Source organism: Necator americanus, chromosome III (assembly GCF_031761385.1).
Source record: "Necator americanus strain Aroian chromosome III, whole genome shotgun sequence".
NCBI classification, from domain to species: Eukaryota; Metazoa; Nematoda; class Chromadorea; order Rhabditida; family Ancylostomatidae; genus Necator; species Necator americanus.
Genome location: NC_087373.1, coordinates 37,751,466 through 37,776,652, shown reverse-complemented (window position 1 = coordinate 37,776,652; position 25,187 = coordinate 37,751,466). Strand labels below are relative to the sequence as shown.

Below are 25,187 nucleotides of genomic sequence, written 5' to 3'. Positions count from 1 at the left end.
TGAATCAATAAAATATTCTAATAATATAAAATTTATTAAAGTAATAAAACAGCAATATAAAACTAATAATATAAAATTCAATAAAATAGGTGATATTGTGAAATCCTCCGGCTGTGTAATTCTAAGAAATTCCTCTGAAAAAGGGCTTGTATGGAAAATAACGAGAGTAGGAGTAGAAGAGTTTCTGGAGCAATTTCTTAGTAATTAAGGAAAATTATTTCTGGAACAACTGCTACCTAACAACTTTGCCTCAATGATGATTTACTAGATTAGATGAGAAGAGGAAAATCTTTCAGATAAAACCTAATGACCTCAGAAAAATGTTCCTAAAAAATGGTAAATATTGTTAGAAATTATCTTTCGTTGTTTGTGGAGAGAGATGAGAGAATTTTTTAGTACCAAATATTGTAAATTTAAAATTCCTGGGTTCTGGAAAACATTTTCTAAACAAGAAAAAGAGATTTTGTGGAGAATTTTCCAACAAGGAAATTAAGAGAGGTTTCTGCAATTTATTTATTTATTGTTTGTTGCCATTCATTCAGTTAATTTACGCTGATTTTAGGATTTTCTATTCATTTCTATGATGGTTACGGTAGCATGGTGGCTTTCAGATCGCTGGTATTTACGGATGCGAAGAGCAGCCGGCGCTGAGACGATTCACACGCTATAATCACGGAATGATGGATGCGCCGGCGCTAGTAGCGGCCGCTCCGCCGCCCACAGCCGCTTTCTCGAAGAGGTTCATTCGCTTCATTCGTTTCTCCTCTCTTTCTCGCTTTAAGTGGTTACAAACACTTCAGTAAAAGTACTTCTACCGTAATTTACAGAGAACTCATTAGAAGTAGGTTGAGGACACCTAGGTACGTTCTATTTACAGTTCAAAAAAGCCATCGTTCTTCAGTGGAAATTGGACATTTCGCGATCGAAAGCAATCACGTCCCGGTGTGGTCCCAGATGGAATGCGTAGGTATGGAACTTGGTTTACTGTAGATTATGTGTATCTATGGCAGATGGTTTCTCTTTAAATCCGTTTTCTTTCCTTCGAATAGCACATATGATAGATTTTCTTCTTCGTTCTACAATCTCCCCTGATTCAGGGACGATCGACCAGTGAGCATGAATCTATCCGAGCAACGTTCAGCACGTAGTAAAAGTGAGAATTCGGCCAGACAGGTTGAGGTACGAATTCCAATGAAAATCCAGCGATCTGCGGACGATGAGGTGAGGCGGACCAGGCAGAATTCGGAGACATCCGCATTGTATAAAAGTGAGTCCTTGTGGTTTTGCGAAAAAAATCCATGTTGAATTTTTTTCCTAGAAAATTAGGAGAATTTTTTTAACGGATTTTCTGAGAACTTCAGCAAACATTACTGTGGATGATGCGGCAGCGGTATTACGTCCGAAAAAGGATTCAGTCGAAACGAATAACAACCGCTATAACTATACATCAAGGTTAGTAGTCATTATTTCATCCTTTTTTCTTTTTTTTTCTACTATTTGACTTTGAGTGGTCGCGGGGTTGAAATGTGTTTTTATTCGTTCCTTTCCTCAAACATTATGTGGTTATCTGACTGGTTATTAAAATATAAAAGTATATAATATCCTTTTTTCTTTAATATGTCAAAAATGAAAATATAGTGATATGAATAAAAAATAAAAATAAAATAATATGATAGAAATAAAAATCCATAGTGTGTTGAACAATAAAAATTTGAAAAGAAAACATTTTTTGACATCTTCCGGTAGCGATGTTGAACTTGAATATTTTTCTAAATTCCTTTCTCTGTTTTTTTTTCAATGACATTGTCAATAAACAGTCTTAGAATTCGATTTTTCTAACATTTCTCTTAAAATTAGTTTTAACATTTCTCTTAAAACATAAAAAAAACAGAGCATTTCATAAAACAGAACATTTCTCTTAAAATTAATTTAATTAATTAACAAAAAACATTTCTCTTAAAATCCCCAGCGGGAACGATTTCCAGCAATCAACTACGGAAAAGTTGCCCCGATCTTGAAACGGCAACATCAACTCCGGCGGAAGAGCGTGGACCTCGGCGAAGAAATCGACGAGCGAAGGAGAAGATGAGGGATGCTTGTTGGAGGAGGAAGCCTGTTGAGGTAAGCGAAAAAAAATTGAAAAAATTTTGAAAATTGAATTGAAATTGAATTTGTACATATAATCTCTTCACAACTTGATTAAATCGGGATCTCCTGGGATTTACAGTCTTTTCTAGGATTTTTTTTATCTAAGCTTACCGAAAATTCCTTTATTAAGTGCTTGCTACTTTGACTAAGAATATTTTTAGTAGGATATGGCCAACGGGAATCCTCTAAATCTTTTCTCGGCGTCCAGAAACTGATTAGATGTAGATAACTTCCACTTATTATTCATTTATTAACGTTGAATAAAATACGTTACCGTACCACTACAGTACTATTATGTGATTTTTTCATCGTTTGATCATCATCGTGATGCTCTCAACTTTGCAATGACGGTGCGAAACGCGAATTGCACCCCGCCACCCGCGTATGTACGCAAAGCAAACAGCTTTTATGTCTCTGTATTGGAATCTTCAAATCGTCCGGGCAAACACAACACTTTTGTGACGATGAGGATGGGTTAGCGGCCGCCGCAAATGGTCGGAATAGAGGGGAACTATTGGGATCTTTTATAAAACGTGTAATCGTCATTTACATATGGGAACGCTATATTTTGAAAAACAAATGGGTGGAGCTTAGAGTTGATAGCAGCAGTTGTATTCCGATTATGTAAGCGTTCACAAAGATTTAATGGCATAGGTACAATGGGTAGAATTCCCTCGATCTTTTAAGTCATTCCGTAAACAAGGCGCATTTTTCGGTTATATAAATTATAGGATGAGGTAGAATTGTTTTTCCTAGAGAAGCATTGAAATTTTACTGAAAGGTAGAAGTAGGACTGTGCAAAAAAGTTTTGCTTATCTCGATTCTGAAAAAAGATAGACCTATAAGATGTGGAATTTTTATTGGACGGCATAATGATGGTCCTATATAGATACCCACACATAGACATACAGTATAGGGTTCTTTTAGAAAAAAAAAATCGATAATCAGATAAAATTAGCTAGGTTAATGTTTTCAGTTATTTTTTCCGGCGAAATTCAAATCCTAAATCTGAAGAAGTCCTTTTTGAATTACCTTTTTTCGCCTTTTTCTAAATTACCTTTTTCCGCCAATTTCTGCATCCGATTATTTTCCTCTCTTCCAGGATTGGGCCCTGGATGACGTTCTACTCTGGTTGCAAGCGTGTAGCTTAGATGAAGTCGCCTCACTCCTTATCGGCTACGACCTCCGAGGGACCGATCTACTAACATGGGACCACAATTGTCTAAGTAAGAAAAGTACTTCTAGTTTTTTTTGGACGAGTTTTCACGTTGAGCAACATTTCGCGTTCGCTCCAGCACAACTTGGAGTAACAAGCGCTTCCGTTCGGAGTAAGATTTTGGACGAGTTAGCGGCCATACGAGAACGAGGACCGGAAGAACCGAAGGAGTCGGAGAAGAAAAACAGTCATCGAGCACTGTTTGATATTGTTAAGCAAAGTAGTTATGATCAGGTACGAGTTTACTGTAACGGTGACAGTCTACATAATCGTATTCCGCAATTGCACATTTGGGAAATTACCGTGACAGGAAAAACTAAATTCGCCTTTATAACATGTTGGTACCGTATAATTGTTTTCTAAATTGACTTAGAAAAGAATCAAAAAATTAATAGCGCTAAAAGCTAGAGTTTAAAATAATTAAAACAAAATTCCATGACACTACGATCCTGGCTACGGTAATTTCATAAGTCCGTAGTGCGGCAGGGCTGTCAAATAAGAGGAGAAAAACGAATTGAGGAACGAGGTAGAAGTTTCGTTTGCTTTTTTTTTTAATAAATAATAGCCCTAGGATTAGGAAACCTTATCATAACGTGATTTTCAGCTTAATAAACATTATAAGTGGGACTGAAGTGGGACAACCCCCCCCCCCCCCTTTGGTCTTGTGCGAATCCCCGAAATACATTTATTCCCCTGAATTTCAGGTGCTAGCCGTGGAAACACCATTAACCACCCGCGATATCATTGTCACCCATGGACGTCTCGGTTGCCTACAGATCACAAAAGTGAACGGCGTGAATCTGCCGTTAAGGGAGAATGACTGGTTCGTCGGTCTTTTGTGTGTGCACTGCGGACTCGATCATCTATCGTATCCTCAATATTTATTCTCTGGATTTATTTAGTCTTCTGGAAATTAATGATTGTCCCGGCGAACAGTTCAAATCTGCGTTGATGTTGACAAAATTGATTAGCGATTCGAACGGGGCGCCGATTCGTTTCGTCGTGCTTCGTATGAAGATTCAGGATCGAGCGGATGACAGTTCTGTGAGTTCTCAGCATATTTCAATATCACCTAGTAATACAATAGGTTTTTATTGATAAGGTCCAGTTCCTTTAAACTTTGGAGCCGTAGAATTGACACAATGGTGGTTTTTGTGAGTCCAAAAAACAGAAAAAAAAACATCCAGCTGCAATGGGACGTAGCTATTCATTGAAATTATTGAATCATTCTGTATCCTTGGATTTTTCAAGCCGGAAAAAAGAGAAAGAAGTTTCTTTATTTTGTCCTTTACTTTAGATCTTCTTTATTTTGGAGTCCTAGCCTCCTTTTGATAATTAACAACCCTTGGGAATCCTGGTCCTCTGCTCAAAAAATTTCTACACGGCTCACTAGAGCTTCTACACGGGTTTGCGAAAATTGCTTATTTTTGTAAACCTGCAGTCACACGCAACATTTCAATGAAAACTGTTGAATCATTCCAAATTCTTGATTTTAAGCTTTTTTTCGCTTCCGCTATCCTTATCACCGATCCAATAATCTTCTTGAAAATGAGAATAGTTCAAGTTGTGTGCAGTGCCATCAAAAATAGGAATTTTGAATTTTCTGCGGACTTACCATATTGTGAAAAGGTAGCAGAATTGCGTCGTTGAGAAAATTTTCTAATTTTGGTGTTGCATGCATTTAATCACCTACAAAAACCTTTTTCCGAAAGTTAGTGAACAATTCCGAGAGTGGGCGTGGCCTTTGCTGAAACCGGCCAATCATGTACTTCCTGCGAGTTGTCAACCAATCAGAACACCCTAAAAGAAATGTCGGCGAAATTTCAGCTTTTTCAATTGAGTAGTGCATATCAAATCTCTGTCGTTGTTCTTCGAATATCTGAGGCACCTCCAGAGCTCTTTTTTTCTGGAAATTTGAATTGTCTTTTTCCAATGGAAGTGTCAATTCCAGAACGAGACGTCGAGCAGTGGTGTGTCGTCCTCACCACGAAGTCCAAGCGAATGAAAATGAAAAGAAAGAAAAGAACGGGCTTCTCCAACGGTGAGAAGCAGGAACACCACCAGTCAATTCAGACGACAACGATACGTGCGGGTCTCGTTCTCATACAATCATCGCTACGCACCCAACTAGAAAAGTCTTCCTTAAGGTCGTTGTGATGTCCCCATTAGATACTTAAGTGTAGATTCATGTCATTTTAGCCTGCTGATGTACTGTATTTTTTCTTTAATTTTTCCTTTTTTCATGTGAAGTCAACACGTGTTTTATTTTTATTGTGTTTATTTTTATGCGTGGTAGTGATCATGTCCTCTTGTTTTGTTTTCCTCAGAGCAGTTTCACTATGTTTTTTCTTTTTCTTGAACAAATACTTGTAAATATGTAATATTCTTTTAATCGTAAACAAAAAACACTGAATGTGAATTTTTCTATGTGTTTCATGTTTTTCTTTGGGATTAAAGAACTTTTAAGAGAAGAATGCTACTTAATGAATGAAGTTTTTTTTTTCTTGAGGATTTCCAAAAGAGTTTGGATCGATTTATCGATTTCCTTCGAACAACAACCTCTACTCTGGATAATAAACTTGTATCCATGAATGAATATATTAATATATCAGAACTCGACGACCTCTTCTTCATTCAATAGTGAAGTGGGAATGTGAATTCTGGGAGTTTTTGCAGTCAGCTTATATAGCTTATGAAAAAAAAAATCGTTTTTTTTAGCCAAAAGAATTTGTTTTCTTGAAACTCTGGTCAGAAAAAAAAATCCCTAGTCCAATAATTGTTCGTTCTTCTTCCTCTCAAAAAGAGCGCTATAAGAGTAATGGTAGAATTTTCCCCCCATCATTTCCTATAGCTTATAAAAAAATACTTTTCCTAGCCAAAATAACTTGCAAGTAGATTGATGATCATCTCCTCTTCCCGAAAGTTAGTGAACAATGTGGGAAGTGGGCGGGGTCTCTGCTAAAATCGGCCAATCGTGTACTCTTCACGAGTTGCCAACCAATCAGAGCACTACAAAATTTCGGCATTTTCAATTAAGTAATGCTCTACAAATTTCTGTCACAGGAGTAAGGTTCATCGAAACAACCCTCATAGTCTTCAACAACTGCAGCAGAACATTTTTGAGATGAGACTGGACCCATTTAAGCAGTCCAGCTTCAATGCGCCTTCCGCAACTTGCTGACCAAGGCTTAAAGGAGCCAAGAGATGAATGGTGGTCGTTTTCAACGGTTCCTACAAGCAGATTAGCGGAGTATCTCATTTTCTTTGATGTCCTACTTTGTAACCTGGAAATCTTTCCCCCGTGCCACTTTTATTTGTCCCATCCTGTAGTCCGTGTCTGCGTCCTCTGCTTCTCCTGTTTTGTTTTGTTGTTTTTGTTTACTATTTGGTTCTCCGGGGAGGCAACATTTTTACACTTTGAACGTAAAGATTCGGTCGTTTTGTCTGATCATTTAAAGTTGTGAATTTTACGGATTTTAAGATATAAAGGCGATAAGGAAACCGCTAGACCTAGAACACGAATATAAAACGGAGCACATATCCCACCGAGACGGCAACAGAGCCTCCAGGATACAATCACCCATTGGTTGAAGAGAAGAAAGAAAAAGCGATGACAAAAAAAAATCCTTTTCCTAACTCGAAAGTATATTACAGTTGTATGTAGCTAGCTAAAGGTGTGAAGAACCTCTAAAACTCACATTTCTGGAAGTATTTTTTTTCTTCATAACGGCTGAGAAACAATTACTATTTGTTCTAAAAACTGTTTGTATTTAGAATTATTTATTTATTTGTTTGTATTTAGGTGTAGTGTAGTTTAGCGGTTAGAGGCTCCCCTGCTTGCACGATCGATCGGAGGTTCGAATCTGCCCTAGTGCTCACCAAGCGCATCCCAAGCGGATCGATTAACCGCAGACACTTTGTTTATCATTTATCTAAGCTTTAATGAACAAAAAGGTTAGGGAATTTTTGAAGAAAAAAAGATTGAAAGGCAATTTCTTGGAAACAGCAACTTGGTCGCACTTCAACTGTAAGAAAAAGAGTGATTTCTCCTCAAATATTGTATCCATATGAAAATTTCTTAAAAAATGAATACTTGAGAAAAGTTACTGTATCATAGATCACGACACGATGTCCAATGACTAGATCCCACTATTTTTCACCCAATAAAGGAGCTCAGACTGAGAAATCGACCTTTAAAACATGAATCCTTTGATTATTCGCTGATAATAAAAAAAATTCTCAAAGAAAAAGAAGAGAGCACTGTGGCGTTAGCTGATTTTTATGCTCTTTTTAGACCTTATCTATCTCTTTCTTCCTTCTTCTCCTCCAATACTTCGAATATACAGAATTATACATATACAGGGTTTTTGTTACAGAATTTTCATTAGAATATTCTGGGAACACTTTCATGTTCTTGGATTAAATTTCAAAAAAAAAATCAGCAACAAAAATAACATCTACTGCGCGGTTATTACAGCTCCTATCATTTTGGGATAAATTTATTATCCAAAACCCTAGCCGGAAGTGTTCTGGTTTTTAGGAACACTTCCCGTAAGAAGAACTTTTGCCTTCTGCAGGAAGAGAACGACCTGATAACCTTCCGCGAGAAGGACAGCGCAAGTTTTCTCCTATTTCTTCGTTGTTTTTCCCTCCTTCTCTTTTTTTTTTCTTCTTACAATGTGATGTAAATTTTGTAAATGTAGTTTCTCTTTATTTGTTCGACTTCTTCATTGTTTATGTGAATAAACAAACAAATAAGTATCAGAAGGCAACAATATGAATGGATTAGCATGGAATATTAGATCAAGATATTAGCAAGCCAAAATTTTGACTACACCTCAAGGAATAAATAAATAAATAATTCGGAGAAATTCTTGGAATTTTTCACAACCACCCGGAAGGCAGGAATCAGTTCCGCATATGAGCACTTAGAGCTCAGATAGGATCGTCCAAATATCGATCCAGATAGATCGATCCAAGACTGATCACCCTGGGCAGAAAGATCGGCAACACATCCAATTCGATCGTTTTGAATTCGCCGCCGTGTCGATGTGGACATGAATGTTCGATTCGAATATATGCATCCGGTGTGTTGAATGGGCCGAAGTCGGATCCGCAACCAGAAACTGTAAAATCAAATAATTTTTACATTTAATTTTTTTCCCAGTCAACAGAAATAGGCAATCAATACGCTACAGTACTTTCGAACCTATGTTGGCCCTAATTATTTAAAGTTTATCCCCATAAAAATCTCATATCTCACAAAAATGTGTACAATTTTCAGTTGGTATCGGTGAAGGTATACCTAAAAACTAAAAAAGGACTAAAGGGAAAAAGTAAAAAAAAAAAACAGAAGGCATGAAGGATGAAAAATTTCTAAAAGTTTTATACACTGACATAAGTGATCCAAAACTTCATCACACCAATATCGATACTCCCCCAGGGAAACTCAGCGCCAGCGGATCGAAGCTGGAGAGACGAAAGATGATTTATCGCCACTGGGCGGTGCCGAACCATCGACCACGCCCACGTAATGCTAACCTCTTACCACTGCACTATAGTCGCGCATAAAAAATTTTAAAAACCGCTACAAAACAATTGGACGAAGAGAAGAAAACGCGTAAATTTGAGGCACTTTATTTTTGACTGTTGTACCTGTGTACCTTCAAGTAATATTTGACTAAAAATATAAGAATTTGGGAGGGCAAACATTGAGGGAATAGGTACTAGCTAAATGGAAAGAACTATAAGGTAAAGCTAATTATTTTCCTCCAAACAAATTATTTTATTCACGCGTTGCAAAGAAGAACACCTCTTTAACTTTGTTTTTGTTTACATTTTAAAAAATAGAGAAAAAAAGGAAAAAATGAATAGAAAATCTTCGAAAATTCTGCAAATTCTGCATTCTGCATTCTGCAAATATCAAAGAATGTACGGGAGCTAGAATAATAATAAAAAAAACTGAGAAATATACTTAATCTGCGGAAGATTTCACTACAAATCGATAGAAAATCCTAGAATTCCATAAAGAAATATGTTCTGGAGATCGAAAATGAATCACTTAAATTTTAAGAACATGCTTTCGTTGCTGTAAAAAGTTTTTAAAAATTTTCTTGATGTAAAAATTACTCCAACGAGATACCTGCAAATGAGCCATTATAAATCGACCATGTTCTTCCCATTAAATCATCCGATTCCAGTGGAAGAGCTGAAATTTCTGAATAAAAATATTATCCTGCGTTCCCTTCACAAGTAAATTAATTATAAACTATTGTAAAATTTACAGAATAGGCAGCTAACTATGGAGAAGGAAAAAAGAAAAATGAAAAAATAAAATAAATATGGAAAATTTCAAAAATAGGCATTTAATGGTCCTGAAACGAACTCACGATCCTCGTCCAGGAGATCGATTTGAGCGCCGACGGCCTTCCTCGGCTCCGTGGGACATCGCAGCCGTCCGGTCACCAGAAAACATTCGGTACGTGCTTCAGCGGTCGACAGGAGGTTCAGGAGGAGAACTCCGAGCAGCAGAGGAGGAGTCATTTAGCGCAAGCCGTCGAGCCGGGGCCCGCTTCCGTCCCTGGAGAGGTCAAGCTCGTGTTTGCGCAGACGCGGCGAGGTGACGTCACACTACCGTAGTTAGGTCAAATTCTAGGTGATCAATGCATAATTTAAGTTCAGTGGATTTTTATGAGGTTCCGGAGATCAATAAGGGGTAAATATGGTCTGCAAAAAACTCCTCTATAGGATGATTTTTTTGTAGAGATTATATTTACTAATATTATCTAATTTGCTTAGATTTACTAGATTTACTATTAGATTTCTTTTTTTTTATTAGATACTTTTTTTCTTTTGAAATAAACTAGTTATAATTTAAATAATAATAGTGACAACAATAATTAAAAATGAATCAAAAAACTAACAATAGTGATTTATTTTTAGTTCTTGTATTATAAGTATTCGAACATTTTTTTTAGAGCAAATTTCCCATTATTATTTTTTTGGTAAATGTGGCGGGTCCTAAAATTTTAAGGAATCGAAAGAGTAATAGAGCACTGAAAAATGCTCTTAACATGATGAAGAAGAGCGTGAACCAGTGAAATTTGACAGGAAATCCTCGAAAATTTTGAATTTCCTCGAAAAAGAAATCTCTTCTGAAAATGACAAATCCTTCATCGATATGCTTTATATCATATTTTGATATTCTTTGCAAGGTGCTTACTTTATTTTTTTTTTGCTTTTCTTAGCTCAAAAATGCTTGAAACTCTGAAATGTTGTAGAGTTTTTATTTCCATTGTTCAAAATCTGGAAGAAGAAAGAGGTCACGCAGCGGAATTTGCGGAAAAGTTTGAAAAAACAGTGAAATAAATTGTTGAAAAGAAAATTCTTCCGTGCTTAACATCCAGAATTCCCGCTCGGATATAATTGAATGTCTCGTCAAATCGATGAAATGGGTATTGTTTCAGGAATTAATGTCGCTTTTTTCAGGAAGTTTCTGGAAATTTCGTCACGTGACATCCTAGTTCTAGATTTTGAACATTGAAAATGTGAAAACTGCACGATATTCGAACTTTGAAACCTTTCTAAGCTAGGAAACAGTGTAAAAAAATATCAAGTAATGAATATTGAGATATGTGTAATGTAAACCGAGAGTGAAACTTTCGTCATTAACTCAATTCGAGTTAAATTTGACTCTTCGAAACCTCAAAACTTCACATCGTTATTTTCAACGCGGATGATCACCTGTTTGTTGACGTTTTTCACGGCGATTCTTTGAGGGTTTCAGGAAATTTGACCTGTGGAACCGGCTCAAATTTTCCACTGGCATCATTTTCGGAGTTATTAGAGTTCTAAACATGCATAATTCACTCTGAAATATGTATGTATTTCAGTCTACATTCACTCATTTATGTCGACCGGTTGCTCTCTATTAAATTTGTATTAAGACCTGCCTGCGTTCTGTTCAGGACCACATACTACATACATACTTAGTTTTTCCTAAGGATATCATTTTTGTTGTTATTGTTTCTTTTTTTTAGTCGAGCTCATCTCCGTAGAAAGAAAAACGTGCCAAAGGGTTATTCAGTAATGTAAATGTACAATAATATCATTATTTTCAGTAAGGTAACTAGTAATAATAATAGTAATAATTAATATAATAAAGATAAAAATTTAAAAAATCAGGATTTGTGGACGAGTTTCAAAAATTCGATCTTTCAAGCGACTTATGCCATGCTCCTTTAGAGACGTTCTTAGAGAAACTCTTAAGTACCAAATTATCCCAACCATATCTTATCGGGTCTAAAATAGTTCTGCCAAAAATATAAATAATCTAAAAATAATATAATTTAATTAATAAATAATAAAATGATTGTTATAAGCTGCAAAGAAATTACGTTTTACTGAATTCTTCAACAACATAACAAAAAATATCTGTCCGTAATACTTCACAAGAAATTATTGATTCTGAGAACAAGAAATCGATAATCTAGTGCCTTCAGGTCACTTATCGCGTGCTGAAAATCAGCCGTTGTAGCAAACTTTTTTTTGCTGGGATCCAGAAATCAAAAATAAATTTAAAAGAATATCAATAAGCATGTGAAAATAACGCTATCAGGTGAAAGGAATTTTTGAGGGATAGAATTTTTCCCAACGTTCCACTTTTCTCCAAGGGTTCCTCTTTTCTCCTGGAAAAACCCATTTCTTTTGGAATTTATATTATTTATTTCTTTATCAAATGTCAATTAACTACTAATTAAACGCTCAATGTCATTTCCAAAAAAAAATGTGGGAAGGATAAACGCAAAAATAAATACGGTAAATACGTAGTGAAATGGCATGTTTCTATCTCTAAATTGCAAGAATAATCGTTACCTCCAAATTAAATCTTCTTCACTTCCCTTACCACTATTTTTTCCAGTGCAAAAAAAAAAATAATTCGTTGTTAAATGAAAATTTTCCCCTGTAACAAATATCAAAAACACCTTTCTTCGTCTATTTGGAAATCTAAAAGTATCTTGATAAAATTTTTTTTCTTCGTTTTGAAGTATTCTATTTTTTAGATTTTAGATTCTACGTCTTTTTCTCATCGAAAAAAATTCCTCCGATAAATGAAATTTTCGCATTGAGGGACTGTGAAGAACATGTTTTCTTTCGTCGACTAGTCTGGAAAGTTCTAGAAGGTCATAGAACGAATTTCACTTTTTTTTTCTTTCTTCGTTCTCAAGTTATAATTGTCAAGCACTTCGCTTTCACTATTCACCAGCCAGCGCGCGGCACACAACGGACGAGTTTTTTTGACCGACGTCGCGCGTGTTTGCACGTACGTGCGAGCGAGCGTCGATTGCGCAATCGCGCGCGCGCTCGCGCTTCCGGTTCCCGGCGATCGCCGGCGGCTGAGGATTGCGAAAGAGTGCGCACACACACATATATATATCTGCACAATCATTGAGCCTGTTCATTACGTACACATACACACGTACCACGTAAATATGCACACAACACACACACACAGCACAACAAACAACGAAAATCCACAATTCTGATGCGGAAAAACGTTTTCATAACCAGTTTAATGTGCTCTTCGGGAGCAGATTTGTGCTGCTCAATAGGACAACTGACACAGGTCAACGAATAGAAAACCATGAATGTTCCTCGTCGTGATCCGAAATTGCTCCGGAACAAAATTTTAAAGAAAAATATGAATAAAAATATATTCAAGTGTCCGGCTCAATTAAAGAAAACAACTAATAAAAATATGATAATAATATTACATAATAATGATGATAATAATAATAATATGACGATAATATTACATAATAGAAAAATAATGTTAAATAAATATATAAATATAATATAAAATAATATTAAAATAAAATTAAAAATAAAAATAAAAGTAGATAAACTTGAACCGAAGCTATATGCAACTTTAGCGAAATTCTAGCGAGCGTTGCACCTTCTTTTATTTCTGTTTTATGACGCAACTATTGATATTTGCAAGTAAATAAATAAATAAATACATAACAGCACGAAAACGCTAGAATCATTTGAAAAAAAAGAACGTGAATTTTGAAAAATTCAAGCAAGTTTTGCACCTTCTTTTATTTCCATTTTATGACGCACCTTTGGATATTTCCAAATGAATAAATTACTAAATAAATAAATAAATAACAGCACGAAAAGGCTAGAATCATTTGAAAAAAATCCGTAGTTGAGGATGAACTAAGCTCCGAGCAATAAACTAAAAGTTTTGGCCGTTAAAAGCAAAAATGAATGAGATGAAGACAAATTATTCCCCCTCAGAGATGTTTATTGATTTTTACGAAACATAAACTATCGCAAACAAACATAAGAAATGGGAGAAATGGATAAAATGGACGGCGCTAATCAATTTCCTCCTCCGGATGCGCCGCATAGGCGTTCACTTGAATTCGTTTTGGGTTTACGGGGCTTACGATCATTGGTATCTAGCCCATATAATAACCTAAGGGGGCGAACTACCAATGTGTCAAGTTGGTCGAATTTTATCCTTTCGGACAAGTCTGGTCGAGAAAAGCCTCGTCGGCATAATTCGACCTGATCCCGCATGGATGAAAAACGTGGTTGTCATTGAGGCGGCTTCGAACCATCGACCATCGTGCGTTCACTGTCGAACCTCATACCGATTGCGCTACACCGCACAAAGAATAAATTTCTATTTGTGAATTATAATTACTATTATAAATGATGATTATTAGTTGTTGAAAATAAATTAATGAATGAATTATTATAATAATATTATTATATTATATTATATTATTATATTACTACTAATATTTTGAGAGAAATTCATTCACGTGCATTTTTTTTCACGTTCATTTCGTAAACACCAGTCCCTGGCTTTGTTATGGCTCACAACAAATGCTTTAAAAAATTGCGACACTTTATTTTTACAACTAAAACAGTTTAGGCTGTGCATGTAATGTGTAAATTGAAATGTTGTAAAGAAAATTTATTTCTTCTAATTCTACCACGATTTTATTATTTATTTGAGTTCTTTTTTGTCTGATCTCTTGTGTTTGGAGACCTGTTGGTTTGTTCTCTTCCTAGACATCAAAAAAAAAGAAGAAAATAAAGAATTAAATAAAGGGAATATCTCAAAATCAATGGCAAAATAATAATAAATTAGAAATATAGAATTCATGGCCGAAAAAATTGCTTTTCTTCAAAAAAAGAAATATTTGCATAAAAATAGAAAAAAAATCATTCTAACGCTAGAAACTATGTACCTATCTAGCAGATCAACACGAAAAAAAATACACTAAAATTTCTGTTATTGATTTTTCTGGAAATAATTGTTACCGGTCACCTGTTCCGTCATAAAAATGGGACCTTAATGAGAAATTGGGTTGAGAAATTGGTCGGTGAAAATTCGCCAGCTAGCCGTGATTTTATCGACAGATCATGTTTGATTATAATAGAATTGATGAGATATGTTTCAGTTAACTGACCTAGGGGCGGGCAAACCGCAGACCTAAAGGTTTCTTCTCCGGAGAAACCTCCGCAATTTTTTTGAGAATTTATCTTGAACCTCAGGTGATTTTTTTTTTACAAGTGAAGGTTTGCATTTCGACTTTGAAAAAAAAAGTTTATTAGAAGAATGTAGGAAGCGGTAAATGAGGATGAATGAGGATGAACAATTCGTCGTAGGATCTCCTTGCTGATCTCCAGTTATCTCGATCTTTTATCCTGAATCACAGAGGTTTACAGTGTGACTCAGTGATGTAAATGGGACGTTTTTCTGGATGTTTCCACTCAATCACATCATCCTCATACTATACAGTTCTTATCTTCGATTTTGAAATCTATTTCGTTTAACTTAATTCTTTGTAGGAATTTTATTTTCAAGAGTTCAAAAAGAAAAATTCTATTTTTCTCCATGTGTCCTTCTTTACGCCCACACACCCCTAAAATAGCAATTTGATCACGTATGTACATAACATCCATGTGACACCCCTAATTAGTTGATATTTTAGTAAAGTTACTATGAACGCTAACTTACGTCACTAATAATCATTTAACAAGTTTTTTTTTTTCGTAGGCGTCCGTGAGGTTCAATGAGGTTCAATGTGGATTTTTTTTGGATGCTCGTATACCGCGCTGAGAAACTCTTTTTTTTTTTGTTTTAACACATCTTTTGAACTCACTCCCCATCCCAAAAAAAGAAGAAAAAAAGGAACATTCGTGCAAAATCAAAAGGTTAGTACAGAGGTACTAATTTTTAAAAAACAGTAAAAGTACACTCAGAAGGAAGGGGAAATCAATATATTCAGTATTTATTTATTTATTCATTTATTTAGTTGGTTATTTATCATTTATCCAATTAAATGTGCATATCAATAAAGCGTCAAAAAAAAAAAGAAAAAGTAAAAGCACCCTTGTTTTTTGGTCTTACTCACCTTTTCTTCTCCCCCCCCCCCCCCCCTCCAGAAAAAAAAAGGAAAAAGAAACAAAACGTTTATGCAACACTTTTCTTTCAAGTGAGCACATTTTAAACATTTAAAAAAAATCGTTAATCAATTCATTGTCATATTTATTGATTGTATTAATATCATTGATAGTCTTGCTAAAAAATTCTTTTTGTTTTTTAGACGTACTTAAGTATTGTAAAAATGCATGTGACAAGATTTTTCATCCGGGTATATTTTTGTTTTCTATGTGGAATTTCATTAAAATTTTAATATAATTTAACATTCAATTCATATTGTATTTTTTCTATGATATAACTTCTTTTTATTACTTTAAGTACTTGTATTTTATTTTAGTATTTTTCTGGGATTTAAAAGTGTGCTCAATCAATAACAGGAACATAGACGGATATGTTTAAAAATGAAATATTTGCGTATTGCTTTTTTTTCCTTCTTTTTCCTCGTCCGCCAAATCATATTCGATGAAATGATCGGAGCTGGTATGATCTACTGTCGTTGCCTGGCCATGACGACGAGACGAGACCGGTTCCGGTCTCGTCGTCACCGTCGTCGTCGTTTCCGGGCCTGTCTGCTGTGCCGTTGACGCTAGGCGCCTATATCCACACACACACAAACAGTTACCGTCACCTCGACGTGAAGCCACCAACCGACACACACCGACACACATTAACAAGCTCTTCTCGCATAGTTTTCTCTTTTTTTTCGTTCCAGGACGAGTTTTCTCTCTTTTCGTTCCAGGACGAGTTTTCCCGTTTTTGAAGTGTTATTGGCAATTTTTTTTAACGAGATGAACGGTTTTGTTTAAGTATTTTAAGTTTTAAATTTTATTTTAAATGAAATTTAAATATTCAACGATTTTTTTAACAAAAATATTTTTAATAAATTGTTTTATTTTCTCAAATAAAAATATTTTTAAATAAATATTTAGTATTGAAAGTGTATTGCTATTATTCCTAGCAATTAAATTATTTTGTCTTATTTTATTCTAATTTTTTAATCTTATTTATGATAGGTAAATTAATCTTAGTTCTGTATCCTTGAACACCACCTCCTCCTATGGCGTTGACTGGAGGATTACATCCAGATTTACTCTCTGTTCTAAATCCATTTCTTTTTTTTTCCGAGTTCACTATGGCTTCAGGGTCCTCTTTTCCTGGCTTTTTTTCTGTCTGGGACGAGTTTTCTCGTTTCCATAGTTTTATCGTTGCGGTTTTTTTTTGACGGCGTACAAATATTCGCCATCAAAATTTTATTGCGTAGTGCCCAGGTATAGAGTAATTTTATTTCCTCATGCTTGAGTCTCGGTCGACCATGTGGCTTTGAGATTCGCTCCAAGTACTAAATCCTACTCCTTTTCGTACGAGTTTCACCATACTCGAATCAGTTCCGGACGGGGCATCAGCTCACGTTTTGAATCCGTTACGTAAATAATGCGACATCGACTGCGCGTCGACGAGCAACAGTTTGTTTGTACGAGTTCTTTCAGGTGCCATACGCACTGAAACAGATCTGAATCATTTTTGCCTGTCGGCCAAGTGCGCTGTTGATTTCCTCCGAGCAATTTTTTTTTTTCAAATGACCCCGTAGTACAAATTTATTCGTGATTATTTGTAATCTATTCCCGTCTTGTCCTAGAATCTATAAGAAATCCTTGTTCTTTTTTCTTTGAAGGGGACTAAGGTATTTTTCTTACATGTAAAGGTCTTAGTTATGAGAAGGGGAGGGTAATTTTGTGTCGCAGTGCTTGGGACGCTTTTTAATTTTTTGATCTACCACGAAATGTTTTTTCCTCATATTAATTCATAAAATTCATAGTCGAATTCAGTATTATATTTGGGGAATTCATATTTGTGTTTTATGACTTGAAAAACACTTTTTAAATTTTTGATCTATCAAAAAATATGCGACATCACGTTTCAGCTTTCGCCTAAATCGATAATGTGTGCTGTCTCTCGTCTGATTTGTATTTGACTGCTAAAAACCTACATATTATAGATATGTTAGAAGAGGATTTTGAAATCAATCAATTATATAATTGATTTTTTTCGTCCTCAGAAACCTAAGACCTTTACATAGAAGAAAGAGTTACTTGACTGCTTCCAATGGGACCTACACATCAACTCTACAGGAGATAGGCTCGATTACTAAAACTAAAATTAAATCAAATTAAGTTAAATATTAAAATTAAATTAAATCACATTAGGTTGAATTAGATTATAAAATTGTTAAAATTCCATTACAAACCCCAACATTAGTAAATACATTATTATTATTTACATTATTAGTAATGGAATTTCATTATTAAGATTATGAAATTTCTGGAACAAGATCCCTTTTTTCTTCTTCTTTGAAGTGGATTTAAAAACGTTTCATAGTGGTTCCCACCCAATTTCATGTCATATATTTTATGAATATTATTTATCTCGGTGAAAATTGTTTATTCCCGTCCTCAAATATCAAAATATACTCGGTCGTATAAGAACAGATGTAGTATGTACGCAAATATACGTATGAATGTACACAAACATCTATTCATCTGATCCTTAGTGGATTTTTTGCCATTTTCTGTTTCGGAATGTCAAATAAACAATATCCAAGAGAAATATCAAACAATAAACGAATACATATCGGGAATTTTCATAAAATATCAAGTATCCTGAAAAACCAAAGTATTTTCTGGAAAATCAAAGTGTTCCGAATTCATCCTTCAGCTTGGCATATTTTTAGCAGAATTCCCTTTACCTCAATCTTTACCTCTTTACCTTAAGCAGAGCATTTTTTTAACCTCAAATGAAAATATTAAAAATTGAAAATATTAATAAAAAATAAAATATTAAAATAAAATAAAATAAATATTAATAAATAAAATAAAAAATAAATCGTATCCTGTTACAGTAGCTAATTACAGTAATAAGCGCCCCCTTATGATGAAGAAATTCCTCTTGAATAATTAATAAATCAGAAATAATATCACTCGCTTCATAAAAGCTGAAAATTTCCTGACAATCAGCATTCGACCTTCATTCATCCTGCAACCCCAGGCAAATAGAAAAACTTATACTTAGTTAGTTCTGAGCAAGGGGAAGAAAAAAAAAACCATTTCCTGCACAAACTCTTACTACTTAATCCTTTCCGACAATCCGAGTATTAGTATTAGTGAGAATTTTCCCCTTAGAAAAAAGTTTTCAGAGTAAATGAGCAGCAATTCTTTGCAAACTCTTCAGAAAACTCTTCTTTAAATCCCGAACAAATCCATTACAGTAAGATAACATTTTTCTAAGGATTAGCAAGTTTCAGTAGCTTGGAAAACAGACTCGGAGAGATTTAAGCGAAGGTGATCAAACTTTTACGTATACGTTAGATAAGTATACACAGATGTGCGTACGGGAGCATGTATATATAAATTTACTTACTTTGGGTGTGTGTATACATTCATTTTGCATGCATATCTGTCTCTTTGTCTGTCTGTTCATACATTCATTTTTCTTGATATATTTGTATCTTAGTTTGTTTGTCTGTCTGTCTGCCTCTCTGTCTGTCCATTTGTCTGTCTATCTATCTGTGTGTATGTATATATGTCATGTTGAATGTGTGTATGTATGTGCATGTTTGTGTGTGTGTGTGTGTGTGTGTGTGCATGTGGGTATGGATATGTGTATGTATGCCTGTCCACCTGTCTGTCTGTCTCCATCCATGTACACATGTGAGCATGCATGAGCGTATGTATCCATGTAAGGATGTATGAATGTATCCATGTAAGGATGTATGAATGTATCTATGTAAGGATGTATGTATGTATGTATGTATGTATGTATGTATGTATGTATGTATGTATGTATGTATGTATGTATGTATGTATGTATGTATGTATGTATGTATGTATGTATGTATGTATGTATGTATGTATGTATGTATGTATGTATGTATGTATGTATGTATGTATGTATGTATGTATGTATGTATGTATGTATGTATGTATGTATGTATGTATGTATGTATGTATGTATGTATGTATGTATGTATGTATGTATGTATGTATGTATGTATGTATGTATGTATGTATGTATGTATGTATGTATGTATGTATGTATGTATGTATGTATGTATGTATGTATGTATGTATGTATGTATGTATGTATGTATGTATGTATGTATGTATGTATGTATGTATGTATGTATGTATGTATGTATGTATGTATGTATGTATGTATGTATGTATGTATGTATGTATGTATGTATGTATGTATGTATGTATGTATGTATGTATGTATGTATGTATGTATGTATGTATGTATGTATGTATGTATGTATGTATGTATGTATGTATGTATGTATGTATGTATGTATGTATGTATGTATGTATGTATGTATGTATGTATGTATGTATGTATGTATGTATGTATGTATGTATGTATGTATGTATGTATGTATGTATGTATGTATGTATGTATGTATGTATGTATGTATGTATGTATGTATGTATGTATGTATGTATGTATGTATGTATGTATGTATGTATGTATGTATGTATGTATGTATGTATGTATGTATGTATGTATGTATGTATGTATGTATGTATGTATGTATGTATGTATGTATGTATGTATGTATGTATGTATGTATGTATGTATGTATGTATGTATGTATGTATGTATGTATGTATGTATGTATGTATGTATGTATGTATGTATGTATGTATGTATGTATGTATGTATGTATGTATGTATGTATGTATGTATGTATGTATGTATGTATGTATGTATGTATGTATGTATGTATGTATGTATGTATGTATGTATGTATGTATGTATGTATGTATGTATGTATGTATGTATGTATGTATGTATGTATGTATGTATGTATGTATGTATGTATGTATGTATGTATGTATGTATGTATGTATGTATGTAAGGATGAATGGATGTGTGGATGTATCTGTATATGTACGTATGTGTCTGCCTGTCTGTCCACCTGTCTGTCTACCTGTCTCTATGCATGTACACATGTTTGTATTCATGTATGCATGTCCATATGTCCATATGTGTGTATCCATATATGCATGTATATGTATATATACGTATGTATGTGTGCATGTATGTATGTATATATGTATGCATGGATGAATAGGTGAATGTTCCTTTATGTATACGTTTAAATGCACCCATGTATGTAGCTGTGAATGTGTGCACGTCTGTCTGTTTATCTGTCTATTTATACGCTTGTGTGCTTGTCTGTCTCCGTATATTTAGTTATATCTGTCTGTATGTTCATGCAATAATTTAAATTTCTAAAAAGGAAAAATATGCTCGGAGCATATTGATTTCTGTTTGTTTGTTTGTTTGTATGTCTGTACACCTCTCTCTAATTTCTAATTAATATATTAATCTATATTATATATCTATCTATATTTATCTATATTATATATCTATTTATATATTGATCTAAACATTTAACTTTTTTCAACTTTTTATTTAATTTAAATTTAAAAATTTGACTGAAAATCGTAATTATGTGGTAAGACCCACATTCCAAAAATCCTGAATCTAATGGAACGGTGCCATGAGATCTTGAGAGATCGATTGACATGGATTTGGACTTGAACATGATACCACCAATTCTATTCCTTTAGTACCAACTTTTGGAAAAAAAAATAGATTTAAAATTCACTCAAAATATCGTCCTAGTAAAAAAAATTGCCATGCAAAAATTCAAAAACCAGTTGTATGATTGTAGAAACATATAAGGTTCCAATTTTTCATTTGAATTTGCTTCGGGAATTTCCGCGAAAATTATTCCGAATGCAAAAAGGAAAAGAAAAAAATCAACGTGATCATCAAGAAAGAGATCAAATCTCGACGTCATCATTTTCAAATCGATTTTTTGTTCTCACATTTAATTTCTTGGCAATTCACAATGTTTTATTCCAATGTTTTATTCTTCAATTTTACTCTGACATAAAAATGTGAGTAATCAAGCAAGTCACTACATTTTCGCAGCCCAATCGAAACAATTCTGGAGAAAATTTGCCCGGTCATCGCTTTAAAATGTGATGTTAAGACATTTGCAAGAAAAATTAATTGTTCTCTCTTAATTTTTGTTTCCTGGCGAAGAATTATAATTCGGAAATATGTGACTGTGTAATATTTTATTGCTCAAAATAGGCTAGGATGGAAGTATGCTGCCGAAAAGAGTTTAACGAAAAACAAAAACAGTCCATCATTTTAGAAAATTTGTCTTTTGGCTTCATAGAGTAGAGTTGTAGAGTGCGTAGAGGATGGAAAATAGTGACTGATCCGTGGGAGCCAATTATTACTGGAAAATATTACTAACATTATATTATTATTACTATTTAGTGAAATTCAAATCATGATTTTGGAATGTATGCAAGTCATAGATCACAGTAATGGAATTTTTCCCTATAGTTGTTGTTCGACCAAATCACTTACTTGACTTAATTGGCGGGGTGCCTAAGTCGCTGAGGTGTGTCCACCTTGAGTGTATCTCTGCACAGCCTTCTCGATCTTCTGCGAGCGTGTCGTCTGAACTACCTATTCACGCTAAGCGCCCTCAGGTCCTCTCTCACCACCTCAAGATCCGGAACTTCCGTTTTCAACCAGGTGGCCTCTTCCAGCTTGAACCCGACAAACTCCTCAAAACCCGTTGAAAAAGGCAATCTGCTGTCCTCCTTATCATATGACCAAAGAAGCGAAAACGATTTTCTGCAGCCACTTTCGATGGCGGTGCAAGATGCTGATATCTTCCGTCATCCGCCGGTACACCACATCGACATCGTGTGAAGATCCTTGTTATAATAAACCCTAGACCAAAAGTAGTCAGGCAGCCGTCTAAGTAACTTCTTTTCTGTGCAGTCAAGATTCTCCGTCATCGTAGGCAGTGTTGTTCAAGTCTTCAAGCCGTGCATTATGATGGGGCAAACTACACAGAAACTGGATAGGTAGACTCACAGCTTGACTTCGTTGGTGACGGGCGGGGGTCGACCACTGGCACTTCGTTAAGGACTAAAATGCAGAATTGACCGTAGCGCATCTATGCTAAAATATTTTTCCCGTAGCTGCCATCCTTCTTCAGGGTACCGCTCAGGTAACATGACTCATCGTCGAGTTCAATAGGTTTCTATTTGCACTGGTTCTCGTTTGAGGTCTCGAAGAGACCACATCTGTTTGGACTTATCAGAGCACAGACAAAGTCCTTAGGCTGCTGCAAGCTTCGATGCAAGGTTGACAACATGCTGAAGTTCTTGCGCTGCTTCCCGCGAATATAACAACATCGTCCGCGTACTCGAGATCAGTCAAGGGGCACCCTGATGGTGCTGAGACTATGTCGATGGGACACTGACAGACTGTTCTTCGACTGATGCTATCGATAGCGACGTTGAACAGGAAGGATCCTGCCACTGCCCTTGTCTTACTCCAGTTACCACTTTAAACGATGTTGTACAACCGACCGGTGTACAACATTTGAACTGCAGCCGTTGTTCGTTGATTCATGTTATCAAGTAGGAGAACGAACTTTTCTGGTACTCCATAGGCGCGGAGCTCGTTAAGAAGACGGCCTCGATGTTGAAGGAGAGTAGAAAGCGGCTTCAAAGTCCAGAAACGCTAATTGCATTGGCTTCGAATACCGTTGCCAGATTTCGATCACTTTTCTGACGATGAAGACCTGTTCAATCGCAGATCGGCCAGGGAAAAATCCAACTTGCTCGTCGCGCGTTGTTTCTTCGCGATGTTTAATGAGTCGGTCTAGTATAAAGTGCTCCAATACCTTGTACATAACACGCAGCAAATAATTCCTTGATAATTCCTAGGGTCCGTGACGTATAACTTCTTGTGGAGGGGAATTATAATGGCGTGTATGCACGAGCCAGATATCCTTTTGTCCATTGATATTGAGCGGATGATCTTTGTCATCTCTCGAATCCCAAACGCAGGATGAAAACACAGCATTTCTGGGCAAATTCCGTCGACTCCACCAGATTTTCCACTTTTGTCCTTTTGGATAGAGAACAGAACTGAATAGGTTGGTTTAATTGCATATGTCGGTCTATAAACATAGCTCGAGTTCAGGAGCCGATCCAGTAAGGTTTTGGAGTGATTCTGCCAAATTGGCACAGCTGCTTCACCTACAGCCACTCCGTTGCCAGTTTGGAGAACATCTTTTTATTTTCCCTGTTTTGGAAAAGTATATGCTTTTAGCGGGTTATGTCCTCCCACGCCTTCTCAAACTCCTGCACTCTTGACGTCAATTCGTTTTCGCGATGTTTTTGCAGTTAGCGACGCAAGAACATCGTGAAAACGAATTTCCTTTCAGACGCTTTTTCTTGGCTAAAATTGCAAGTGCTGCGGACGGTACATACAGAGTTAAATGCGCGTTTTGTTTCCGGAGATGAAAAGACGAACTTCTTCCGCGGCATTAGAACCGAGAGCGTTTCCCTTGCACCGTCCTGAGCGAACTGAAGGAATCCGCATCGCAAAACTTCTTCCTGTTCTGTACTCCAACATAAATAGACGCACGTTAGCGGAGTTCCGTTCTGGGTTTTTCAGACTTGGCATGCCGATTTCGGTAGAAGAAGAACTCTTTGGTTTCTCTTATGAGACCGCATCGTGAAGCTAAGAAGAATTGGACGGTAATCAGAATCAATGTGAAGTGTGAATCACGAATGTGAATCCCAAAACAGCTCTAGATTTCCGGATATCCGACTGCGGAATGTTCCTCGTCAGAACGTAGTCGAGCTGAAGTTCTCATCTTCCGCTTGCGCTACTCTTCAGGCGTCAAAACGATTGATCCTTGTTACGTAAGCTGATAGCATCGATGATGCCTTTTGAACGTGCGGGTTATGTAGCTCGTACGTTCCCAATGCGTATACTCCTATGCGTTTAGTAAAAGCAGGGCCAGAACTAGTGGGTAACAATCAGAATTGCTTATGTAACCCCAATACTTCAGAATTAATTTGGAATTAGATTTAAATTTATAAAAACCTAACTGTGGAGTTTTAAGAGTTTATTTGCGGTCCCGTATATTCCCTTTTCGTCTTTGAAGACAACAGAGCTGTGATCCTACAATTAAACTACTAACCCTTGAAAAAGATAGATTTGACGGTTTTAAAAAGTGAGCGTCTTCGCTACACTAGATTTCTCGGAAAATTATCCTGAAAACGGGAAATTTTACGCAAACATCAATGTCTACTCGCTTTTTTCACGTTGTTTTATTAAATTAACTTCATACTTGAAGTTTCTATATATAGACGATTTATGTGTTTCCACTTACGTACTTACAACGTTCAGAAATAACGTGCATCACAAATATAAAAATTGAAGGGATTAAAAGATAAGATTTAA

General features: G+C 35.4%; 2 protein-coding genes across 3 annotated transcripts in view; one reads left to right on the top strand and one right to left on the bottom strand.

Moving 5' to 3' along the window:
• Positions 1-5,369, top strand: part of RB195_012226 (uncharacterized protein) — a gene marked incomplete at both ends in the record, with an annotated part of 44,947 nt that extends 39,578 nt beyond the window's left edge. Inside the window, 10 exons of one of the 2 annotated variants that reach the window (XM_064193989.1) lie at positions 612-739; positions 902-967; positions 1,098-1,267; positions 1,362-1,452; positions 1,986-2,121; positions 3,251-3,374; positions 3,444-3,598; positions 4,069-4,187; positions 4,267-4,408; positions 5,316-5,369. In XM_064193989.1, coding sequence (XP_064051571.1) covers positions 612-739; positions 902-967; positions 1,098-1,267; positions 1,362-1,452; positions 1,986-2,121; positions 3,251-3,374; positions 3,444-3,598; positions 4,069-4,187; positions 4,267-4,408; positions 5,316-5,369 — 1,185 coding nt within the window. Of the gene's footprint in view, positions 1-611; positions 740-877; positions 968-1,097; positions 1,268-1,361; positions 1,453-1,985; positions 2,122-3,250; positions 3,375-3,443; positions 3,599-4,068; positions 4,188-4,266; positions 4,409-5,315 lie in introns of both variants that reach the window. The other variant, XM_064193988.1, reaches the window with a different exon arrangement.
• Positions 5,370-8,299: 2,930 nt separating this feature from the next.
• On the bottom strand, positions 8,300-9,907 carry RB195_012225 (uncharacterized protein; the record flags this gene model as incomplete). The annotated part of the gene is made up of 3 exons (XM_013451908.1): positions 8,300-8,490; positions 9,507-9,572; positions 9,754-9,907. 3 exons carry the CDS (start codon positions 9,905-9,907, stop codon positions 8,300-8,302), a joined length of 411 nt encoding a protein of 136 aa, XP_013307362.1.
• Between the last annotated feature and the right edge of the window lie 15,280 nt (positions 9,908-25,187).